The 20,000-nt window shown below is 46.1% G+C and overlaps 2 protein-coding genes across 2 annotated transcripts in view; one reads left to right on the forward strand and one right to left on the reverse strand.

Moving 5' to 3' along the window:
• LOC307079241 (voltage-dependent calcium channel subunit alpha-2/delta-3-like) overlaps positions 1 to 20,000 on the forward strand; it is a gene marked incomplete at both ends in the record, with an annotated part of 122,284 nt that overhangs the window by 83,390 nt on the left and 18,894 nt on the right. Inside the window, 9 exons of the mRNA XM_079741440.1 lie at positions 267 to 328; positions 1,462 to 1,529; positions 2,291 to 2,336; positions 2,768 to 2,865; positions 3,060 to 3,153; positions 3,519 to 3,614; positions 4,456 to 4,577; positions 6,466 to 6,543; positions 19,915 to 19,976. Coding sequence (XP_079597566.1) covers positions 267 to 328; positions 1,462 to 1,529; positions 2,291 to 2,336; positions 2,768 to 2,865; positions 3,060 to 3,153; positions 3,519 to 3,614; positions 4,456 to 4,577; positions 6,466 to 6,543; positions 19,915 to 19,976 — 726 coding nt within the window. The remainder of the gene's footprint in view (positions 1 to 266; positions 329 to 1,461; positions 1,530 to 2,290; positions 2,337 to 2,767; positions 2,866 to 3,059; positions 3,154 to 3,518; positions 3,615 to 4,455; positions 4,578 to 6,465; positions 6,544 to 19,914; positions 19,977 to 20,000) is intronic.
• On the reverse strand, positions 10,011 to 14,377 carry lrtm1 (leucine rich repeats and transmembrane domains 1; the record flags this gene model as incomplete). The annotated part of the gene is made up of 4 exons (XM_079741441.1): positions 14,327 to 14,377; positions 12,402 to 12,792; positions 11,684 to 11,889; positions 10,011 to 10,588 (listed from the first exon to the last, which is right to left on the reverse strand). The coding sequence occupies exons 1-4, from the start codon at positions 14,331 to 14,333 to the stop codon at positions 10,011 to 10,013; spliced, it is 1,182 nt and encodes a 393-aa protein (XP_079597567.1). The 5' UTR covers positions 14,334 to 14,377.

Consider the following 20,000-nt stretch of genomic DNA (forward strand, 5'->3'; position numbering starts at 1 on the left):
GGAAATGAACAACGGCACACGCACACACCAGACACACACGCACACACACACACCACCTCCATCTTTTGTTGTTTCATTCCGGCCAGTTCATTTTCTTTTTGCCTTCAAATGTGTCACTAGATGGAGCCAAATATCAGCGAATCAGTTACGCGATTATGAGCCTCCATGCTGCATAATGTATATTACATTATTATAAGTATAATGCATCGTTTGTAGCACTATATGCATACAGGGAGTAATGTTAAATATGTGTGTATGTGTTTCAGAAACGTGTTCTTGTTCTGCACAATGATTACTACTACACGGACATTAAAGGCACACCTTTCAGGTAAGTTCACCTTGGACCCACTTTAACCATTACAGTGTGAGGCTCCATTCACAACTCATTTCATTCTACAACCGACTCCCAAGTGATGCTCAGTTTACCTGATGGCGTTGACCTTGTTGTTGTGGCTGGAATATTGATTAATCGATGTGCCAATTTGCATTAACCTTGATAGGTAGCTAACATTAGCTAACATTGATGGGCAATGGGGTGTCAGCTGCTAAAGAAAAAGCTTTAAGCTTTCCTCCACCCAAGCGGTGATGTATTCCTGACATACTCAGGGCCTCGGCGTGTACCTTACGTTTGGGGATGGTCTTTAGAAGCTCCAGACAAAGGCACATCGGTTCCTACCACTCACAGCAGAATGCCCCAGTTTTTCAATCAATGCACAAATATGCAGGACGATAATTATGAGCTGAAATGCATACAATAAGGCAATGTAAACAAGGTGGGCTAATAAGTATATACAATGCTGGAATATGGATGTACTGTTTTAATAGTGTTGTGATAGGATTTAAGAGCAACTTCCAGCCTAAAAAAGGATATTGTATCGGCAGCAATCCTGCTTCTCTCTATTATAAATGTGAAATAGCATCAGAGGTTGTTATACAAATAAGTGACAGAGATGAGAGTTTTCTGACCAACAAAACATTATTTTAAAATAAAAGCACATGTATTCATGAAAAATGGGAAAGATTGTAAAAGCAGACATTGTCAGCATCTCTTCCAATGGAAATAGCTTTTTAAATGTAAACCTTACTATTCCTGTCCACAATAAGTGTTTGGTATAAGCTTTTTGCCATTCAGTCCATCCCAACAAAAGGTTTAGGAGGTGACCTTAGTGCTAAAAGCTCCATTAATTAACTTCCTTTTCCTTTAGCAGTCCTTAAAATAGACCTTAAATACCCACCATCTACCCTCTGTCTCCTTAAATCAACTAGTTGTGAGCTACTCTCAGCCTAGATGTTTAGTGTACTCAGCCAGATTGGCTGTAGAGTGCTTTATTTATTCACGAAGCTCAAGAATTTGAATTGCAGATTTTATTTATTTATTTTTTCTTTTAGGGCGTAAGGTTTCCATTTAAGAAAACATGTATTTTATGTGTTTGTGTGTCTGTGTGTTTTTTTTTCTTAAAGCCTAGGGGTAGCTCTTTCAAGAGGTCATGGTAAATTCTTCTTCAGAGGGAATGTCACAGTTGAGGAAGGTAGGAGTCATTTTTCCATTTTCTTTGTGATTCATACATTTTGTCGCTTTTTTTCTTCTGCAGTTCGTGGAAGTTCGTCCTCGCTGGCTCTCTCTCTATCTCCATCTCACTCCTCGTTCTTTTGCTTTTATTTCTCCCTATCACTGTGTTTGGCTAATCTAACCCCTGGCCGTGAAGCTGTTTCTCACCCCCTTCTGGTGCCTGTACTCTCTCATCAAGGCCGTCTTCCCGCTCCCCCTCTGCGGTATTCTATTGACGATGAGCGGAGAACCGCAGCTAGCAAAATATTGCTTTTATAGTGGCTTCCATGTATGTGCGCTTGTCTACAAGTGTGTCTGTGTGTGTCTGTATTTGTGTCTATATTCATGTCAGCCTCATGCCTGTTAATATTCATGCGGTGGTGGTAGTGTCGTTGTGTGTGTGTGTGTGTGTGTGTGTGTGTGTTTATGTGTGTGTGTTTGTCTGTAGTGTGTGAGTGTGTGTGTGAGAGTGTGCACGCTTTTCAATACCCGTCCATCATGCCGGGCCCTCGAAGCATGACTTGGCTCTTCCTGATCTCATCAGAGCTGTCACATCCACTCAAAACACACATTTTTCACCTCTGATGTGTGTGTGTGTGTGTGTGTGTGTGTGTGTGTGTGTGTGTGTGCGTGTGTGTGTGTGTGTGTGTGTGTGTGTGTGAGAGGTGCGGATGCGTTATTAAAGGGTTCATGTGTAGTGCATTCACTGATTCACTTCAAGGTCTTCTTAATTCTGCGCAGGACTCCACGACTTGGAGCACCCTGATGTAGAGCTGGCTGATGAGTGGTGAGAGCCCTGTAACCCTGTTTTTTATTCTGACTCTGCACTTCCACACCTCTTGGCCCCCTCTAAACCATCTGAGGGACTCGATCCGGTGATCCCACAACGTTAAACCCTCTCTCCCTGTTCACAAGGATGGCAATGTGGTATTTAGTGCACTTTCTTGTTAGTAAAGTAAAGTAAAGTAACTGTGTGAGTGAGTCACTTCTTTTTCTGTCTCACTTTTCTCTCTCTCCTCTATTTTGTGTTTGTTGCATTATCTTAGCCTCTCACCGTCAGACACTTAATAATCTGAAATTCACAAAATAGGTTTACATATAAAAAAAGAGTGACCCAATCAATTTAAATTCCAATTCATGGGTAAATCAAACGGGCTACACAATTTTTAAGTTTGATTGGGCTGATGTCTTTTCTTCCTCCCTTCTCTGTTTAATCAGGACCTACTGCAACACAGACGAGTATCCTGAGCACCGCTACCTCTCCCAGATCGAAGCCATCAAACTGTACCTGAGTGGCCATGAGCCTCTGCTGCAATGTGAGTCTATACTGACCCCTGCCCACGACAAGCACCTTTACATTCATTATTTACAGACACATGAAACACCTTAAAATAATCACTATAGGAACTTAATTTAAATAGAAAAATAGAAAACCACACAGAAATGTGTGTTTCATGAATACATTTGAATTTGTAATGTGTATAAATAATCCTATATTTTCCCTGGCCAGGCGACAAGGAGCTGATTCAGGAGGTCCTGTTTGACGCCGTGGTTACCGCTCCATTAGAGGCCTACTGGACTAGCCTGGTGCTCAACAAGTCAGAGTAGGTCACCCACCCACCCACCCCACCCACAGCACCCACAGCACCCATACTGCACTCCTCTGCTTCTTCTTCTGAGAGTTCACTCGTATCCTAGAATGACTAGTATTGTTGTAATAGTGAAATATAATAGAAGTTAGTTAAAATATTGTGTACTTTCATTATTGTCAGTCCTGTACTCCTGGCTTTGTAATAATTCAACCTTTATTATAAAACACATTATATATAACCAGGGTAGGGATTGTTGTACACACTTCCTAGTATAAAACACAACATATAGCCAGGTTAGAGATCACTGAGATCATTATCGTTCTACTGGTAATATCAGAGTTGTACTTATTGAGACAGTGTATGTCCTTCCCATGCAGGAACTCTGATAAGGGTGTGGAGATAGCCTATCTTGGCTCAAGGACTGGTCTCTCCAGGATCAACCTCTTTGTGGTGCCTGACGAACTCACCAACCAGTAAGTGTGTGTGTGTGTGTGTGTGTGTGTGTGTGTGTGTGTGTGTGTGTGTGTGTGTGTGTGTGTGTGTGTCTGCCTATTCATGTGGGCGCGTGAGTTTATGGGTGTGCCATTTTGCATGAATGTGTGTGTGTGGGTGTGTGAGCGGATTGACTTAAACCATCGCTCATGTGGCTGCAGATTTCATGTGTGTGTATCTCTTCTGTTTTATCGCTCATGCACCACTCCTCATTCCACCTCATCATGCCTTTCCGCCTCGGAGGAAGCCAGTGTGAGAAAACTCAAACCAGAGTTTTATGCTAATTCCCAGTAATAGTCTGTAAATCATATTCCATCTTCATCTGGCTAGGTGCCGGGTGAGTGAGCATGCATTACAGCAGGCCCGTGACGGACAGCCAAGGCATTCTGGGTGGCAACCATGTGAATGGAAGAAAACCTGGGCGAATGATAGTGGAATTATTATGTGTCTCAAAGCCATCAGCGCGCGCAGATGAAAGTGTGAATGGTCCACCTACTATGCACATGCTCCTGTTTCTCCCCAGTGTGTGAACATTTGTGTGTTTGTTTGTGTGTGGCTGTGTGTATGGGTGTGTGTGTGTGTGTGTGTGTGTGTGTGTGTGTGTGTGTGTGTGTGTGTGTGTGTGTGTGTGTGTGTGTGTGTGTGGGTGTGTGTGTGTATGAGAGAGAGAAACTGTGTGGGGGGTGTATAGGTGAATGCACAAGTGCACAGGAATGCAAGAGCCTGACTTTATGTATGCTTGCACGGGTTTCATTGGCAGTTGTTCCTTTTCAACATTCATGAAAGATTTTCTCTTCCCGTGTGTTTCCTGTCTGCTTCAAGAGACTTCCTGACTGCCGAGGACAAGGAGGGGGTGTTCAACGCCGACCACTTCCCCCTGTGGTACAAGAGAGCTGCAGAGCAGGTCCCAGGGACCTTTGTCTACTCTCTTCCGTTCAACTCTGGTGAGTGGAAATCAACGTCTATTGACCGTGTTGTCAATTTAACAACTTGGTTTCGATGTGAAGGCGCTAAACCCCAAAGGCATAACCTCGATTGAACCGGTGCTCCATCCAGGATTTATTTCGGAGTCGAGGTCAGTCGCCAAATAATGAACCCATGATACGTACCCTCGAAACAAAATCCCAACAAGACGGCTTCAAAGCTTTCCATCTGTGTTTTCTTGGCGTCGGTGCACATCTGACCAGAACCTTTATTTGTGCATGAGATGACTGTGATTAGCTGTGTTATGTCCGATACCGCATTGCATTCGAACTGACCGAGCTTGTTATGTATACTTCCTTTCGTTGCTGAAGACGCATTTCGTATGAAAAGTAAATCACGGGTCAATCTGTACTTTTCTCAGATCATCTCCCAACAGTAACACAATCTTGCCCGACCTCACATACCACACCTTAGCACCACCGGGTCCAGTGGTGTCTTCTGGGTCATAAAGACCAAACCCTCACACACGTAATTGAATGACTAACAGTTGATGGGGTATTGCACTAAATTAAGCAGGAGTTTAGATTACATTTTAAGTGAAAATTTAATTTTATGGGAACTGACAAATCTTTAAGAGGACTTGTATCCCTTGTAAAAATGGGTTTAACAACACCCATGGAACGGTTTTGTGGGCCGTTTCAAAGGCTCCACACAAGTACCATACTGTCGTTGTTCTGCCCTGCTATGAGGTTGATGTTGGCTGGAGGGAATTATTCTAACTTACTGTGAGATTGGCGCCACCCTGTGTCAAAAGGACTGTACATAAACATAAGGGCCATCACAGACACACACCAATGCACCCCCCCCCCCCCCCCCCCCCACACACACACACACACACACACACACACACACACACACACACACACACACAGGGGACTAATAGGAAGCTTAGACTTTGTCAAATGTATTTTTATTTAACTTAGCTATATAACTTATAATTGTAGCTTTGGAAAAGGCCAACATGCTGACATGTAGCTGGAAGACTTTCCTTCTGTCTCTTTTTGGTGTTTTCGTTTTCTTTCTTTCTTTCTTACTTGTTTAAGGTCTGTTTTCCTTGCCATGGGCCCCCACCTCTCTCCCCTCTTCCTTATTAATTCTGGGCTGTGTTCTTGTGGACAGGGCTGATTGCTGTGGGTTGAAATAGGATATGTTAGCAAAAGGCTCAGCCCTTTCCAGAGTCACTTGGCCAGAACACACACACACCGACAAAGCACACACACACACACTGACACACATACACTCGCACAAGTACAAAAGAAAAGGAATGATGCAAATATATATTTGCATACACTCAAAAAAGACCAATGAACTCATATACACACTCACTCACTTCCAATGCAATCAGCCTCAGTCCTTCTCTCGTTGTTTGAGCGTGTTGCTTGATGGAGGGCCGCCGTAGGTTTCAGCTAATATAAGTGCTCCGAGGCCCTCTTCTTTGGGCTCAGATGGTCTGTGGCAGCGAGCTAGCGTTGGGCCTTGGAACGCTCCTCTGTGGCTTCTCATGATCATTCTTCCCCTCTTCTACAATCGCCCTGTGGTCATCTCAGCGCTTATACTGGGAATTGTGGTATAACTCATAAAGTCGTCTGTTTTCCCGGTGTGAATGTCTGTGTCTGTTTCTGTGTGTGTGTGTGTGTGTGTCTGTGTGTGTGTGTGTGTGTCTGCGTGTGCGTGTGCGTGTGCGGGGGTGTGTGTGTGTGTGTGTGTGTGTGTGTGTGTGTGTCTGTGTGTGCGTGTGCGCGTGCGTGTGTGGGTGTGTGGGTGTGTGTGTGTGTGTGTGTGTGTGTGTGTGTGTGTGTGTGTGTGTGTGTGCGTGCGTGTATCTGTGCGTGCGTGATGTGTCAACAGGATCAGAGAACAGGAGTGTGGTGTTGGCCAGCACTGCCATTCAACTCTTGGATGAGAGGAGGTCACCCATTGCAGCTGGTAAGTAAAAGCGAAGCAGGGGGGGAGACCATCTCCCTGGCCTATACCCAATAGTACCTACTTCTGTGTACCCATCATAACTCATGTTACTGTTTATTTTTGCTCTTGCACGTGTACGTGTGTGTTCTGGAGGAAGGCGACCAGAGGCATGCGATTCAGGCTAACGGTTTCCTGCGTGCGTCACATAAATAGCCACGAGCTCAGCGAATGCCGACCGTGCGTTTGTCCCTGCCCTCTGACGCTTATTTATGGCAGGCTGTGGCCTGGGAGGATTCTGTTGTGGTGTGGCCTGGCTGGACACATGCACCCCTGGGCGTCTATGTAAGGCCTACGCGTGATGCCCGCCTATGAAGCATGAACCGGTGCTTCGTCTTATACCGCCACTGAAAGAGAGAGATAGAGAGAGAGAGAGAGAGAGAGAGACAGAGAGGGAGAGAGAGAGAGAGAGAGACAGCGATAGAGAGAGACAGAGAGAGAGGGAGAGAGAGAGAGAGAGGGGGGAGAGGGAGAGATAGACAGATTTAGACAGAGAGAGAGAGAGAGAGACAGAGAGAGAGAGAGAGAAAGATAGAGAGAGAGAGGGGATAAAAATATCGAGGCTTTAGTTTTATAGGATTTATGATATAATGTTTGGGCGGGTTTTGGTGTGACATCACTGGGCATGCTTAAAGGCACATCATTGTTTTTGCGGTGTTTCTCCCACAAATGCATTAGGATGGGATGTGAGTGCACCGAAATAGGTTGTAGAATCTCGTGCCTTTTATGATTATATTGTCAGTAGGGCTGATCCAGCTCTTCTTGGTTGTTATAATGTTGGAGATAGGACTGAGTATCGTGCTTTAACAATGAGTGAGAAATGCAGTCAGAAAGAGCAGTCAGATCCTAAACAAATGAATACAGTGAAGAAATAAATGAAAAGTATGATCAAAGCATGTCTTTAATGAGAAGAAAATACTTATGTTGCAAATGTACAAAATAGAAAGTGACAAAGGATTGAAATTGATGGAGAAAAAAAAAGACGAGAGGAATAATGGTGCTTGGCAAGGCGGCGGTGATTTCACGGTGCCTGAATATGTTGACGTGGGAGCAGTGCATTGTGGGTACTAGTGTGGCCTGAGGGATACCACAGTGTGCTGGAGCAGAAGGACAGCAATTGAGAGTCTGCGCAGTGCCATGAACACACACACATTTATTTGTGCATGCACACACACACAGACACACACACACACACACACACACACACACACACACACACAAACACACACACAAATACACAAACACACACACACACAAACATACTCAAAAAGATGCAGAAGACAGGCAGTGAGTGTCTTCCACCATGTTGACCCAGTTGCTATTAAGACATTACTTTCTGAATTGAAATCCCTAACACAATTGTAACCCACTTCCCCAGACCACCAGAACCTCTGTTGTATAGCTTTATCAAAACCTGTATTTAACACAATAGGGGTCCAGACCTCCTGCTATTACACACATAGCATTAACATTACCGAATGAGCACGAGCAAATGGGATTATGTTTACATAAGTCATCCAAGATGTAAACGCAATCTTGAATGCAAATTTGCCGCTCAGCTGGTTTGGGCCAGTTTGCTCCGGCCTTAGCTCGATAGAGTCGCGGTCTCGTGAACATGTTAGCACGCTAACTTAACATGGCAGGCGATGACATCACACACCCAGGGCAGTGCAGACGCCAGCGAGCCACACAGATGCTGAATGTGTGAGTGGGCTTGTGTATATGTGCACGCCCCTCCCATTGTGTTTATGTGCATATGTGTGCATGCGTTTATGTGTGTGTGTGTGTGTGTATTGAGAAGTCATGTGTCAAGTTGCTTGATGTGTGTGTGTGTGTGTGAGTGTGTGAGTGTGTGTGTGTGCGTGTGCGTGTGCGTGTGCGTGTGCGTGTGTGTGTGTGTGTGTGTGTGTGTGCATGTGTGTGGTGTGTCCTGAAAATAAGGGCCACTCTTGAATGAACATTAGGATCTCACAGAACTCATTTCTGGCATTAGTGATCATACTTCATTAACTCAACCTCTTAATTCATTACATAACGATGACAATGTGTGGCGACCCATTTCCTGAAGTCATTCATTCCATGAGTGAATCACCCAAGCAGCAAATTCATTTTTATTATAAAATGAAAAACATCTTGATATTGTTCCACAGAGCACCGTCATGTAGTTCAACTGATCCCGATTATCAATCACGTACAAACATTTTTAACACCTTACGAAATATAAGTTTTTCTTCCTGCTTATGTCCTTGTATAATATTTGATAGCATCAATTTTAAAAGTCTCAAAAATCAGATGGGGTCATGGGGTCACGAGACAGATTGTCTCCCGGACAAAGGACAACTTTAACAAGGGTGACAGACTCACACATTCACCTGAGGACATCTTACAGCTGATATAGAAGGGAACAAATTGCTGTTATAATAAGATCACGTATAGACTAACTGGATTGATCTTTAATATTGTTTTGAACTTTGAGTCATATTTTGAAATGTTATGGATTAACTGGCACAGCTCTCCTTCTTGAAAACAGTAATTAGACGAATTAGCTGTCTTCCATCTCTTTCTCTTTGTATGTGTGTGTGTGTGTGTTTGTGTGTGTGAGAGTGTGTTTGTGTGTGTGGGGGGGTATCTATTATCTGATAATCTGTTGTAAACTGAAATAAGAAATACAAGAGATAAAGGTCACACATTTGCTGTTTACATTTTACTTTACATTATTGCTTTATAGAACTTACAGCGTCACTACGTGAGTGAGAAAAATATGATCTAGGAAAGCAGAACTAGAGACTTAATTAGGCTGAAACAAACACATATTCTACTCACTCATATTCACTAACAAGGAGGCAAACTCATTCAGTACACAAACGCTAATGTTAATAACACACATCCATATTCACAAAAATGCCCGCTCGCACACACACTTAAACACACACACACACACACAAACACACACACACACACACACATAAACGCACAAACAAACACACAATACAAAAATGAATGTCAAACACCAAAACAGCTGCCCGCCATGAATTATCTTTTTTTTCTCAAATAACTCGATACAAAACCAAACTCTGAAATCAATATGTTTACATTTTCATAAGCATACATATAACAACTCCAAACACACACACGCACACACCACACACACAGACACACACACACACACACACACACACACACACACACACACACACAAATATAAATATATAACTATTTTAAATCCATCTGCGAAATTGTCTCTTGAAATTGTCTCTGCAACGTAATGGAATTGATATGTCATATTTCTTTGGCTGTTTCCCCACTGGGAAACCCTGTCCCTCGCTGTGTTTACAGCTCCAAACCACTGCATAGTCAGACCCCTGGGAGATGCAGTCCCCCATCCCCCAACACGCACCACACAGCAGTCTCTCTCTGAACAGTGTGGTCGCCTAGGCGACGGCGTTCTCCAGCGGCTCCTTTTCCCGAGCCTTGGCGCGCTGGGCCTCCTGCGCGGTGGCCAGCTCCTCGTTCTTCTTCACCTCCCGCTGGTACTTGGCCATGATGGCGGCGTAGGCGCAGCCGTACACGGCGGCCGCCAGCATCATCAGACACACGATGCCGCACACCACGCCGGTGATGATCACCGTGGCGATGGCGTGCCGGAGGTTGACGGGCCGCGGCCGCTGCTTGGGCTCGCACTCGGGCAGACCTCCTCCTCCTGCTCCTCCTCCTCCTCCTCCTCCTACTCCACCACCTCCTCCTCCTCCCCCAGCCACACCACCACCGACCCCACCGGCGGCGCCGAAGCCTTCCGCCATCCCCACGGGGGCGTGGAGCGCGGGGTGGGCGTGGTTGCCGTGGGTGTGGCCTCGGAGCAGCCTCTCCGACTCCAGGTGGTGGATGTTGGCGAACAGGTAGTTGTAGCTGGTGGTCATGCAGGAGTGGAAGAGCTGGTAGGGGATCCTCTGGAGGTCTTTGTCCCGCATGTCTTCAGGCTGGGTGCAGCGCACCTCGTCCACCACGCCACCTGGGGGACAGACGGAGCCACGGCCACAGTCAAGAGGGGGACGAGGATGGAGAGATTTAGAGTACGGCTCATCAAGAGTTGATGTATTTATCTGGCCGTTACATAAGACCATGAGTGTTTCTCTTGGATGAATGGAATCGTGATGAGGTCATGGTAATTACGTTCAGCTTTGACAGAAAGCTGAGGTGAAAAAAAGGTTTGCACTTTGCTAAACGATTGTTTTTGGACGATTATTGCGTAGAGTACAACACGAATCGTGTCGAATCAAACTTTGGAGTAAGGTCTTGTTGGCTGAAGTGGGTCTCGTCGTTGTGACCGCTCCTCCTCTCCATTTCCCCACACTCCTTCTTTCCCTCTAGTTTTTGCTCGCTTTATGTTCTATTTGTATCAGTGCAGCATCTCAGCCAGTGGATTACGCCACACTTGACTTAGCGCCTCTACTCACATCCTATTCATTATCGCCGCAATAGCCAACAGCCATAGAGCAGTACACCCACTGAGCAGTATATCCACCACACCACGGCTTTATACACTGTCAGGGTTACATTAGTATTGATTTAAAAGCCATCTTTGGGTTCAGAATGGATAGATAGGGGAGAAAATATTTATTAAGCATAGATACATACAAAATGGCTTCATCTTCAAAATGAATAAACGCACACACAAACACACATCCTCTTTGGCAAATTGGACGGACCTTTTAGGCTGGTCTAATGCCCAGTGTGTCAAGCCCCCTAGGGATAGAGTATTACCCAAACACTGTGTCTCAATTATGGGACTTTGTGGCCCCCTTTGCTACATGGCTACAATATTTAGTCCTCAACTGTGACCATCAGTCAATCTTATTAGACTGAGTTTAAGCAATTTTCTTTGACAGAAAGTCCTGTTTTTAAGGACTGTATATGTGTAATTTAAATTGAGCTTGTAATATGTTAGGTAATGTGAGTTGTAGGTGTATTTAAGACACTGACATTCTGAACTTAATTGTGCTCTTAATTAACTGTCAAAGCCAAGGCTTTGACAGTGAACGGGCGGCTCTACTAACAGGCATTCCCACTTATAAACGCATATGTTTCCCATAGTCATTAATCAAACCTTTGAAAATGTAGGTCTCCAGCCAGAGTTTGAGGACTATCAGCTGGCAGTCACATCTCCAAGGGTTTCCTCTTAGAGCCAGGCTGTCAAGGCGACCCAGGGCCTCCATCAGGGAGCGGTCCAGTCTCGTCAGCTTGTTGTGAGCCAGTCCCAGGTGGCTCAGGTTCCTAAGGCTTTCCCCCATCACTCCTGGCAAGCCCCACAGGCTAAAAACCATGCCACATGCAAGAGGAAGAGGATACAAATGATGAATGAGTGTGGGAACTTTCCTTATTGCATGATATTGAAAAGAATATAACATTTACAAATATGAAAATTCACCAATGGAAAGCCAGGAGTATCTTTAAAGGACAAGGTACCTCCATGCTTTCCTTAATGCCGACACTCCCTCTACCTACTACTAAAATGTACAATGGTTTTGTCCTGAAGCTTTGGCTGGCCCATCTCCTCAGCCGAATCCCCTGCTAATGGACTGAATTGATGAATTCAGTCATTTCATTTTTCTCCATGTTAGCAAAAGTGAGGCAGGAAAAAACGCACAGCGAACAAGCCCCCTGCCCACGCAGCGTATCCACCACTCAAACTTGGCTAAGTTTTACATTAGTATGTAACCGTTACATAACCACGAACGCACAGAGTGGGGCATCTGCGCTCTTTGCACTCGGACACAGAAAATGCCTCCTTTTTCCCCCGCCTGGGGCGTGTTCTTTTGCCGTACCTGTTGTGCGAGAGGTCGAGGTGCGTGAGCGAGTGTATTGGGACCAGCAGCCGCTTGTCCAGCTCCCGCAGCCCATTGTTTGCCAGGTTGAAGCGCTGAAGGTTCCTCAGGCCCAGTAGCGTGGACGGCGACACTGAGGTGATGGAGTTGTTGGACAGGTCCACGATCCGCACAAAGGGCGTCTCCCGGAAGGCCATGGAGCCCAGGCTCCGGATGCGGTTGTCCTGGAGGTAGAGTTCCTGGGTGTCGGGGTGCAGCCTCCGGGGGATGTCGTAGAGGCCGCGGCCCCGGCAGTCCACCACTTTGGCGCCGGCGTCGCAGGCGCACTCCTTGGGGCAGGCCAGGGTGGCCGGGGGGAGGACCAGGGAGAGGAGGGCGCACAGCAGGACCGCTGGGGAGAGAGGGGAGTATACAGACGTGTGACTGAATGTGGCCAGGAGATAATGTTAGTCTTGTACAACGGTGATAGTTAGTAGAACTTATATTATATCACCTGAAAATATTAAAATAAACGTTAAAAGTCCTTTAGAAAGCCATACCCACTTTTCAGTTCCACCATCTGGTTTCAGCTTGACCACGTCTCTCGCTTGGTCTGTAGCTACCCTATGCAGCTAAGTCCGCAAAGACGTTTTTATTTTTTTTTGTCGCGTTTTGACGAAGGTTTCCTGCCCCCCGCTTCCTCCATCTCCTCATAAGGCCCCAGGGCACTTCAACAGGGAGCCATCACCCCTCACCCACACTACCCACACACGGCTTCACTCGCAGCAGATATTGGGTGTCTGAATCCCTTTGAGATAACTTCATACGTGGTATCTTCCTTCTAGAACATTACAGCAGTATTTATAGAATTGGCTGTGCTCGCTCCAGGCTCTCGGAGATAAGGCTCCGGCAGAAGCTTGAAAAAGGCAGTTGGCTAGCTCACAGTGCTTACGTTGCGTCAGAAGCCTTTGATTAGTTTGAAGGAAAGGCAAGGCGTTGGTAGAATTGTGTTCTAATGTGTTCTCTATAGTTGAATGTATACTACCACAATAACATGATTAGTTACTCGAATAAACAAAGACCTCTTGTTGGTTTAGAACAACAATGTTGACAAACGTAGAGCAGCGGCCATCTTAAAATGGAGCCAACCAAATGAGCAGCAATGGTCTTTTAACAGCCTAAGATCCCCCCTGCTGATAGTTTATAAACAAGAGCAACCTGAGAGCAATCTGGTTCTTTATGATCAACATCCCAGCTGTTTGTTTGTATGGTGGCTTCGAAGAGCCTGCTGTAATATCCTGATGTGTTGAGACCTCTATGCGGTGGGTCAGAGATTTGTGTGAATCACATACTTGTTTTGCAAAGTAAGAAACATGCATTCGTGAGCACGCATGCCGCTGCACAAACAGAGACACAACGAAGCATGCACCGAAAGGAGCATGCTTTAATGTGAGCATACATGCCCGCAAATGAATCCATGCACACACATACACACACATGCACAAACACACGCAACCACACACAAACAGCATTAGCTCAGTCAAGTGTTAGAACAGCAGGTCTAGAATGAGGTCAACGCAAGAGAACGGCTGATGTGTTTTGGCATTACAAAAAATCCTTAGAGAACACACGGAATGACCACTTCAAACAAGCATCACATCAATACGAATATCACAAAAGCGTTACTCTTACATAACACGCATACAACAGAGCCTGTAGATCAGTGTAAAATTGCCCGTTTCCTGAAATAAGTCCGCCACACACATTGCCCTTTCTAGAGTACAACAACTCAACTGTTGCAGCGGTAATCACAGAACCACCCCTGTACTCATCAGTGCTCATCTGTTTCCCACCACATTATCGGCGTGGTTCTCATAAACACCCCATGCCTACTCGTTGCATAACGCACGCATCCTGCCACTATCCCCTAGCCACTCGACTCCTACCTGTCATGTCTGCTGGGGGGCTCCTCTCTTCAGCAGCGGCAGTGGCAGCCTCTCTCCTGCGTTCGGTGCGTCCCAGAGCGGCGCGGCGGCAGCGAGTGGTCAGAGGTCCTCGGCTCCCCGTGGTGTGGCGTTCCCGTGAGCGTTGCCGCCGTGGGGAGATCCATTTGGCAATCGATAAAGGGGGAAAGGACCAGGGCGCTGCGCGTTGCCCTCTCCTGGTCGAGTTGTAGTAGCAGTCAGGGGTCAGGTGGATATGAGGGGGGCGGGGGGGGAGGGGTCCAGCTCTGGGAGGAGGGGGTGGGGGGAGAAGAGAAGGAGAAGGGAGAAAGATCAGCAGACGAGCCCCGTAATGCCCTCAGGACCCGTAGCCCTGCCCGCGTGGGCTGGAAACCCCATCGGTACGGAGAGACCAGAGCACAGCCCACTGCCAGCCAACACGCCAGCCAGTCTGGAAATAAACAACACTGGAGATCTGGCTCGCTCTCACTCCCTTTCTCTCTCTCTCTCTCTAGCTCCCGCTCTCTCTATCTCTCTCCCACTCGCTATCTCTGTCTCTCTCTCACACGCGCTCACTCTATCTTGCTCTCTCTCTCTCTCCCTCTCTCTTGTTCTCTCTCTCTTTCTCACACACTCTCTCTCTATCAAGCACTCTCACTCTCTCTCTCTCCCTCTCCCTCAAGCTCCCTCAAGCTCCCTTCCCTCTCTCTTTCTCCATCTCTCTCTCACGCTTGCTCTGTCTCTGTCTCTAGCACACCCTCTTTCACTCTTTCCCTATTGATATCTCTTTCTTGTGCTCTGCCTCTATCTCTCACACAAGGCTCTCTATTTATCTCACAGTCCTTCCCTACCATGCACATCTCTTGTCATTGTCCTATTCAGCTTTATTTATTTTATTCTTATTGTTTTTTCTTATTATTTTTGGCTAGTGTAACCCGACAGTCGTGTTATTTCATACCTACCCGCATACATGCATATGTACGTAGATACACACACGCATACACATATACATACACATAAAGACATACATGCAAACATACACGCATGTATGCATATATACAAACATACATGCAAGTATGCATAAATGTGTACATGCATACATGCTTCCTCACGTGTAGAAATGTACAGGAATTGCTCTCAAGAAGAAGAAAAAGGTCAGGGGGTTAGAGATGAATGACAGATTCAATGTCATGCCCTATCTGTTTTTGTTTTGTATTTTTATGTTATTATTTTTTTATATTAAACAATTTCAGCATCTAGGATGTCCCCTATTGGAAACTATAAATGATTCCTCTTTAACTTCCAAGACTAAGTGAGTGCTGTATCTACTGATAATGAAACGCTACACTCCGACCCTGGAAGTATCGCATTACTGACTTCACATATGGATCTATCTTAACAATTTGTCCTCTTGAATCCTTGACCTTCTCAATCACCTGTGGCCATGGCATACCCAAACTACTCCTATAGCAGTTTTAGGGGTAAATGTTGGGTATGATTATCATCATGCACTTATATGAGGAATGTCAACAGATAGCAATGAGCAGTAAACATAAGAGAGACGGAAGAACAAATTGTATTAAACACATTTAGCAGAAAACACATTCATCTGTGTACCCATCTTCGCACCATCTTAACATGAACCAAAGCAAGAAATGCAATAGCTTTTAAGTTTAAGGTTTACACCATCACCATAAACATATGTTGCTATCGTTAAACATAAGAAACAAGTCAATTAGTTCAGCCTTCATAGCTACAAGCGCTAGATTTCCAACCTGCAATTTGCCGCACTCTTATCTGCTCAAGACCAGAACAAGGACATTGCACTTGAAGTCTATCACACAATTTTTGCATCTTGAGACACAGCCCCCTGTGTGTGTGTGTGTGTGTGTGTGTGTGTGTGTGTGTGTGTGCATGTGTGTGTGTGTGCATGTGTGTGTGTGTAGGTGTGTGTGTGTGTGTGTGTGTGTGTGTGTGTGTGTGTGTGTGTGTGTGTGTGTGTGTACTATATTCCTCCTCTGCATGTCGCCGGGCATCTCTTGTGTCCTGACATGATGTGGCCCCTTTGCTGTGCTCCAATGAGGAGCTACGCTGCCGGGCCAACGCACCACTGCACTCGCAAATCACTTGACGTGTGTGCGTGTGTGTGTGTATGTCTGTCTGTCCGTGTGTGTTTGTTTGTGTCTATAGTCACATCGACACAGGTAGCAACCATAAGATGACCCTTCACTTCTGAGGGCATAAACACACGGCAGTGCACACAAAAAATCCCACACAAATCTCACCCTCTTGTGTAGAGGGTAAGATCTGTATCTGCACACAAACACGCTTGCACACATGGAAATGCAAAGGCATGTGCTGTTGTTTAATGATTTAACTATGTCTCCTCGCAGCTCTCTTGTGATGGGGAGAATGTGGAGGGATTTAAAAAGCTGCTAGTCTTTTTACTCGGAAAGCCACATCAGGGAAATTGAATTCACTCTAATGCAGTAGTTCAACCAAAACAGAGCTTTGCAATCATTTGAAGAGGAAATGAGCTGCCTGTTACTCTCTAGTCTAGTCACTGACAATAAATGTATTTTTAGATAATTATACGTCTCTCAAGGCCTTACATACTCAACTAGTAATTGCCCAAATGAATTTTATATTTAATTACAGGACAAACTTTCAAAAATGTGTCATTTTATTGAGATTCTAATTAGATATACTTTTTATCTTTTTCTTTTTATTCTTTTTTTATTTACAATTAAATTCTTGCATTCTCTTTTTTTGTCTCATTGTAAATGATGTTTAACATGTCCTCACACAACATTGCACTACATTCGATTAGCAGTGTTGATTAGCAACCTCAATGCTAACTCCACTAACTTGGCTCTGCCCGCGTCTATAGTGTGTGGGTTTCCATTGTCCCTGGCCAACATCTTAAGTGAGCCAGTGCTCCTGTGTGGTGTTCTCCATGTGGGAGTGGAGCTGGTGGGTTTTTTGAAGGGGTGGGTGGGCAGGGGGACAGGCATGCCTGGGACTAGGGGGGGAGGGTTAATCTGCACCTGTTCCAGGAGCTAAAACAGGCAGTGGCTGTAGTGTTATTCTATACTCACTCACTGGACACGCGCAACCAAAGCTAAGTGTTTGACGGGTCGCAGAACATGTGTGAATGCATGGATGCGTGCACGGGTTATGCATACGTGACATGTGTAGGTGATACACATATTCGCAAAGCAACACCATGTTCACACATTTTAGGACTCATTCATAGCTGTGGGTTATTCATGTTGATTCAGTGTGAGACGTTTTCTCGGGCCACATATCACGGGGGCCATTATTAGGTTTTATGGAACGTTTGCGTGTGAAATTGAGATGAGAATGAAGTGCGAGGGGTAAGCCTGGGATCCTAAGGACTCCTGGCCTCTGTTGAAAGGGTCTTTTAAACCCCAGCTGCTGAAATATACACAGTTAGCCTGTCACTGAATGGTGACAGAAGCCCATTTGAATCAGATTTCTTTTTTGCGGGGGGTTACTCCTCACTTTTTCCATTTACTCAACTCCCCGTGGCTGCTGTGCAGCAGGCCACTGTGCATCTGAATATCAGCTCCTGTGGTGCACGGTCCTAATCTCAGAGCCCCAGAAACCTGATGGACCCCTGCCGTGAGACAACTAGGGGGGTCCAGAAGTAGAAGGGGGTTAGTGGGAGAGGAGGAGGGGGAGAAGGGGGGTGGGCAGAATCAAAGCTAACCTCTGTGCCGACGAGTATGTTGACTCTCAGACGTTCTCTGCAATAGATTCATATTCCACTGGGGGAAATGATGGTGGTATTCCTGTGTTTTGCTACCTGCTGCGGGAAGGCAGATTGCAGCAGGGAGGAGTGGCTCCGGGAGGCAGAATTGGAATCCAAAGCAGCGAGGGGAGGCCGATGGCGCTGGTGGATCTTATCTTGGCACACAGCGAGGAGAGGCTTATCCGAAACCAGGGGTGAAACCACACGAGTGTGGTTCAGATGTCTCCAGACAGATATGTTACTGGCACACTAAGCAATGAGCCTGTACCTGTTCCGCTTATAGGTTCATGTTTACTGAGCAGGACTCAGAGGCCGTGGCACCACATTATTGCATGCTTGTTTGGTTGTGGCTATACGGAGAGGACCTTACACTGGTTTGGTTTAAATATGCTCCCCCTTAACCCTGTGGATGAGGGCATTTGTGACTCTGCCGTCGTAAAAGATCATTGTACATTGTAAAAGGCTCATGCCTGTCCATAAGTACATACATGCATACATAAATACATACATACATACATGCATACATGCACAAATACATACATACATACATACATACATACATACATACATACATACATACATACATACATACATACATACATACATGCATGTATACATGCACACATACACACATGGATGAATACATGCTTGCCCCCACACACACACACACACACACACACACACACACACACACAGAAACCATAAATACACGGACATAGGAACAGACTTCCATTTATCCTCAGACGCCATGGGGTCTGGCTGCCAACATTTATTTTTAGCTGTTAACCACGTTGGTGTCGATCGTGCTTCGGCGAATACTGTCGCTCATGTGGCCTGCAGCACGCAGGAAACCAAAACAAAGTTGCCCACTAAGAACATCCTGCCTCCCACCAGTCTTTCCGCCCAACAGAATGTCGTAGTATTGACACACGGTAGGGTAAAAGAACGATCCGTCCCTCTATCTACCATCAACAGAGTAACTAGGCCAGTTAAGGTCCCTCTTCCCCCTGGCACCTTCCTCTAATCCCCCCTGGGGGGGATTAGAGGAAGGTGCCAGGGGGAAGAGAGACCGGGGGGGGGGGGGGGCGGTCTCTATCTCAGAGTGTCCGGCCCTGGGGGACCTTATCCCTCCAGTGAGGAGAGGCAGGGGCCCCGGGGGAGATCTTTAACACACGCTCCAAAACCCCGTCAGCTGACACCTCTGAGGGAGGAGGAGCAGCTTTTAGGCCCTCTCGGATCACCGGGCAACAGAGGGCTCTGCCTCATGACGCCATCGCCTCTCTACGGCAGCCCATGTTTCATCACCCGGATCACTGCAGACCACGCACCTAACTCACCGCACACCACTTCACTTTCACTTGCGATCAATTAAAGGTGACATGTTACACCACCAGGTGTGAGTGTGATTAGCCGTTGCAAGCCCTTTTGAAAATTGGCCTCTTCTGACATCACAAGCGGGCGTGTCCACCTAGATGTAAGCTTGATAGATCAGACTACCAGCCTACCCAGTGGATTGTTGCAAACGTTGCTCATCTATCCGTCATACGTCTGGGGGACACACCCACTTGTGATGTCAGAAGAGGCAGATTTCCAAACGGGTTGTAACACAACAATCACACTCACACCTGGTGGTATAATATGACACCTTTAAGATCCTGAGCCACCTGAACTCCTCCATTCAGGATCATCTCTCCCCCGTTCTCTTGAACGCAGCAAGCCAAGAGAGGACTAAAGGTTGAGGCTTGAAGTTGCTTGTTGACAGCCTTCATACGTACCTGCACGCAAAACACTCACTGTCTCTATGTCTCTCTTCCAGCTGTGGGCATCCAAATGAAGCTGGACTTCTTTAAGAAGAAGTTCTGGACGGCCAGTAGACAGGTAGGTTTGCGCAGGCTCATGCAC

This window comes from Pollachius pollachius (assembly GCF_949987615.1).
Source record: "Pollachius pollachius genome assembly, chromosome: 8".
Classification (NCBI taxonomy): domain Eukaryota; kingdom Metazoa; phylum Chordata; class Actinopteri; order Gadiformes; family Gadidae; genus Pollachius; species Pollachius pollachius.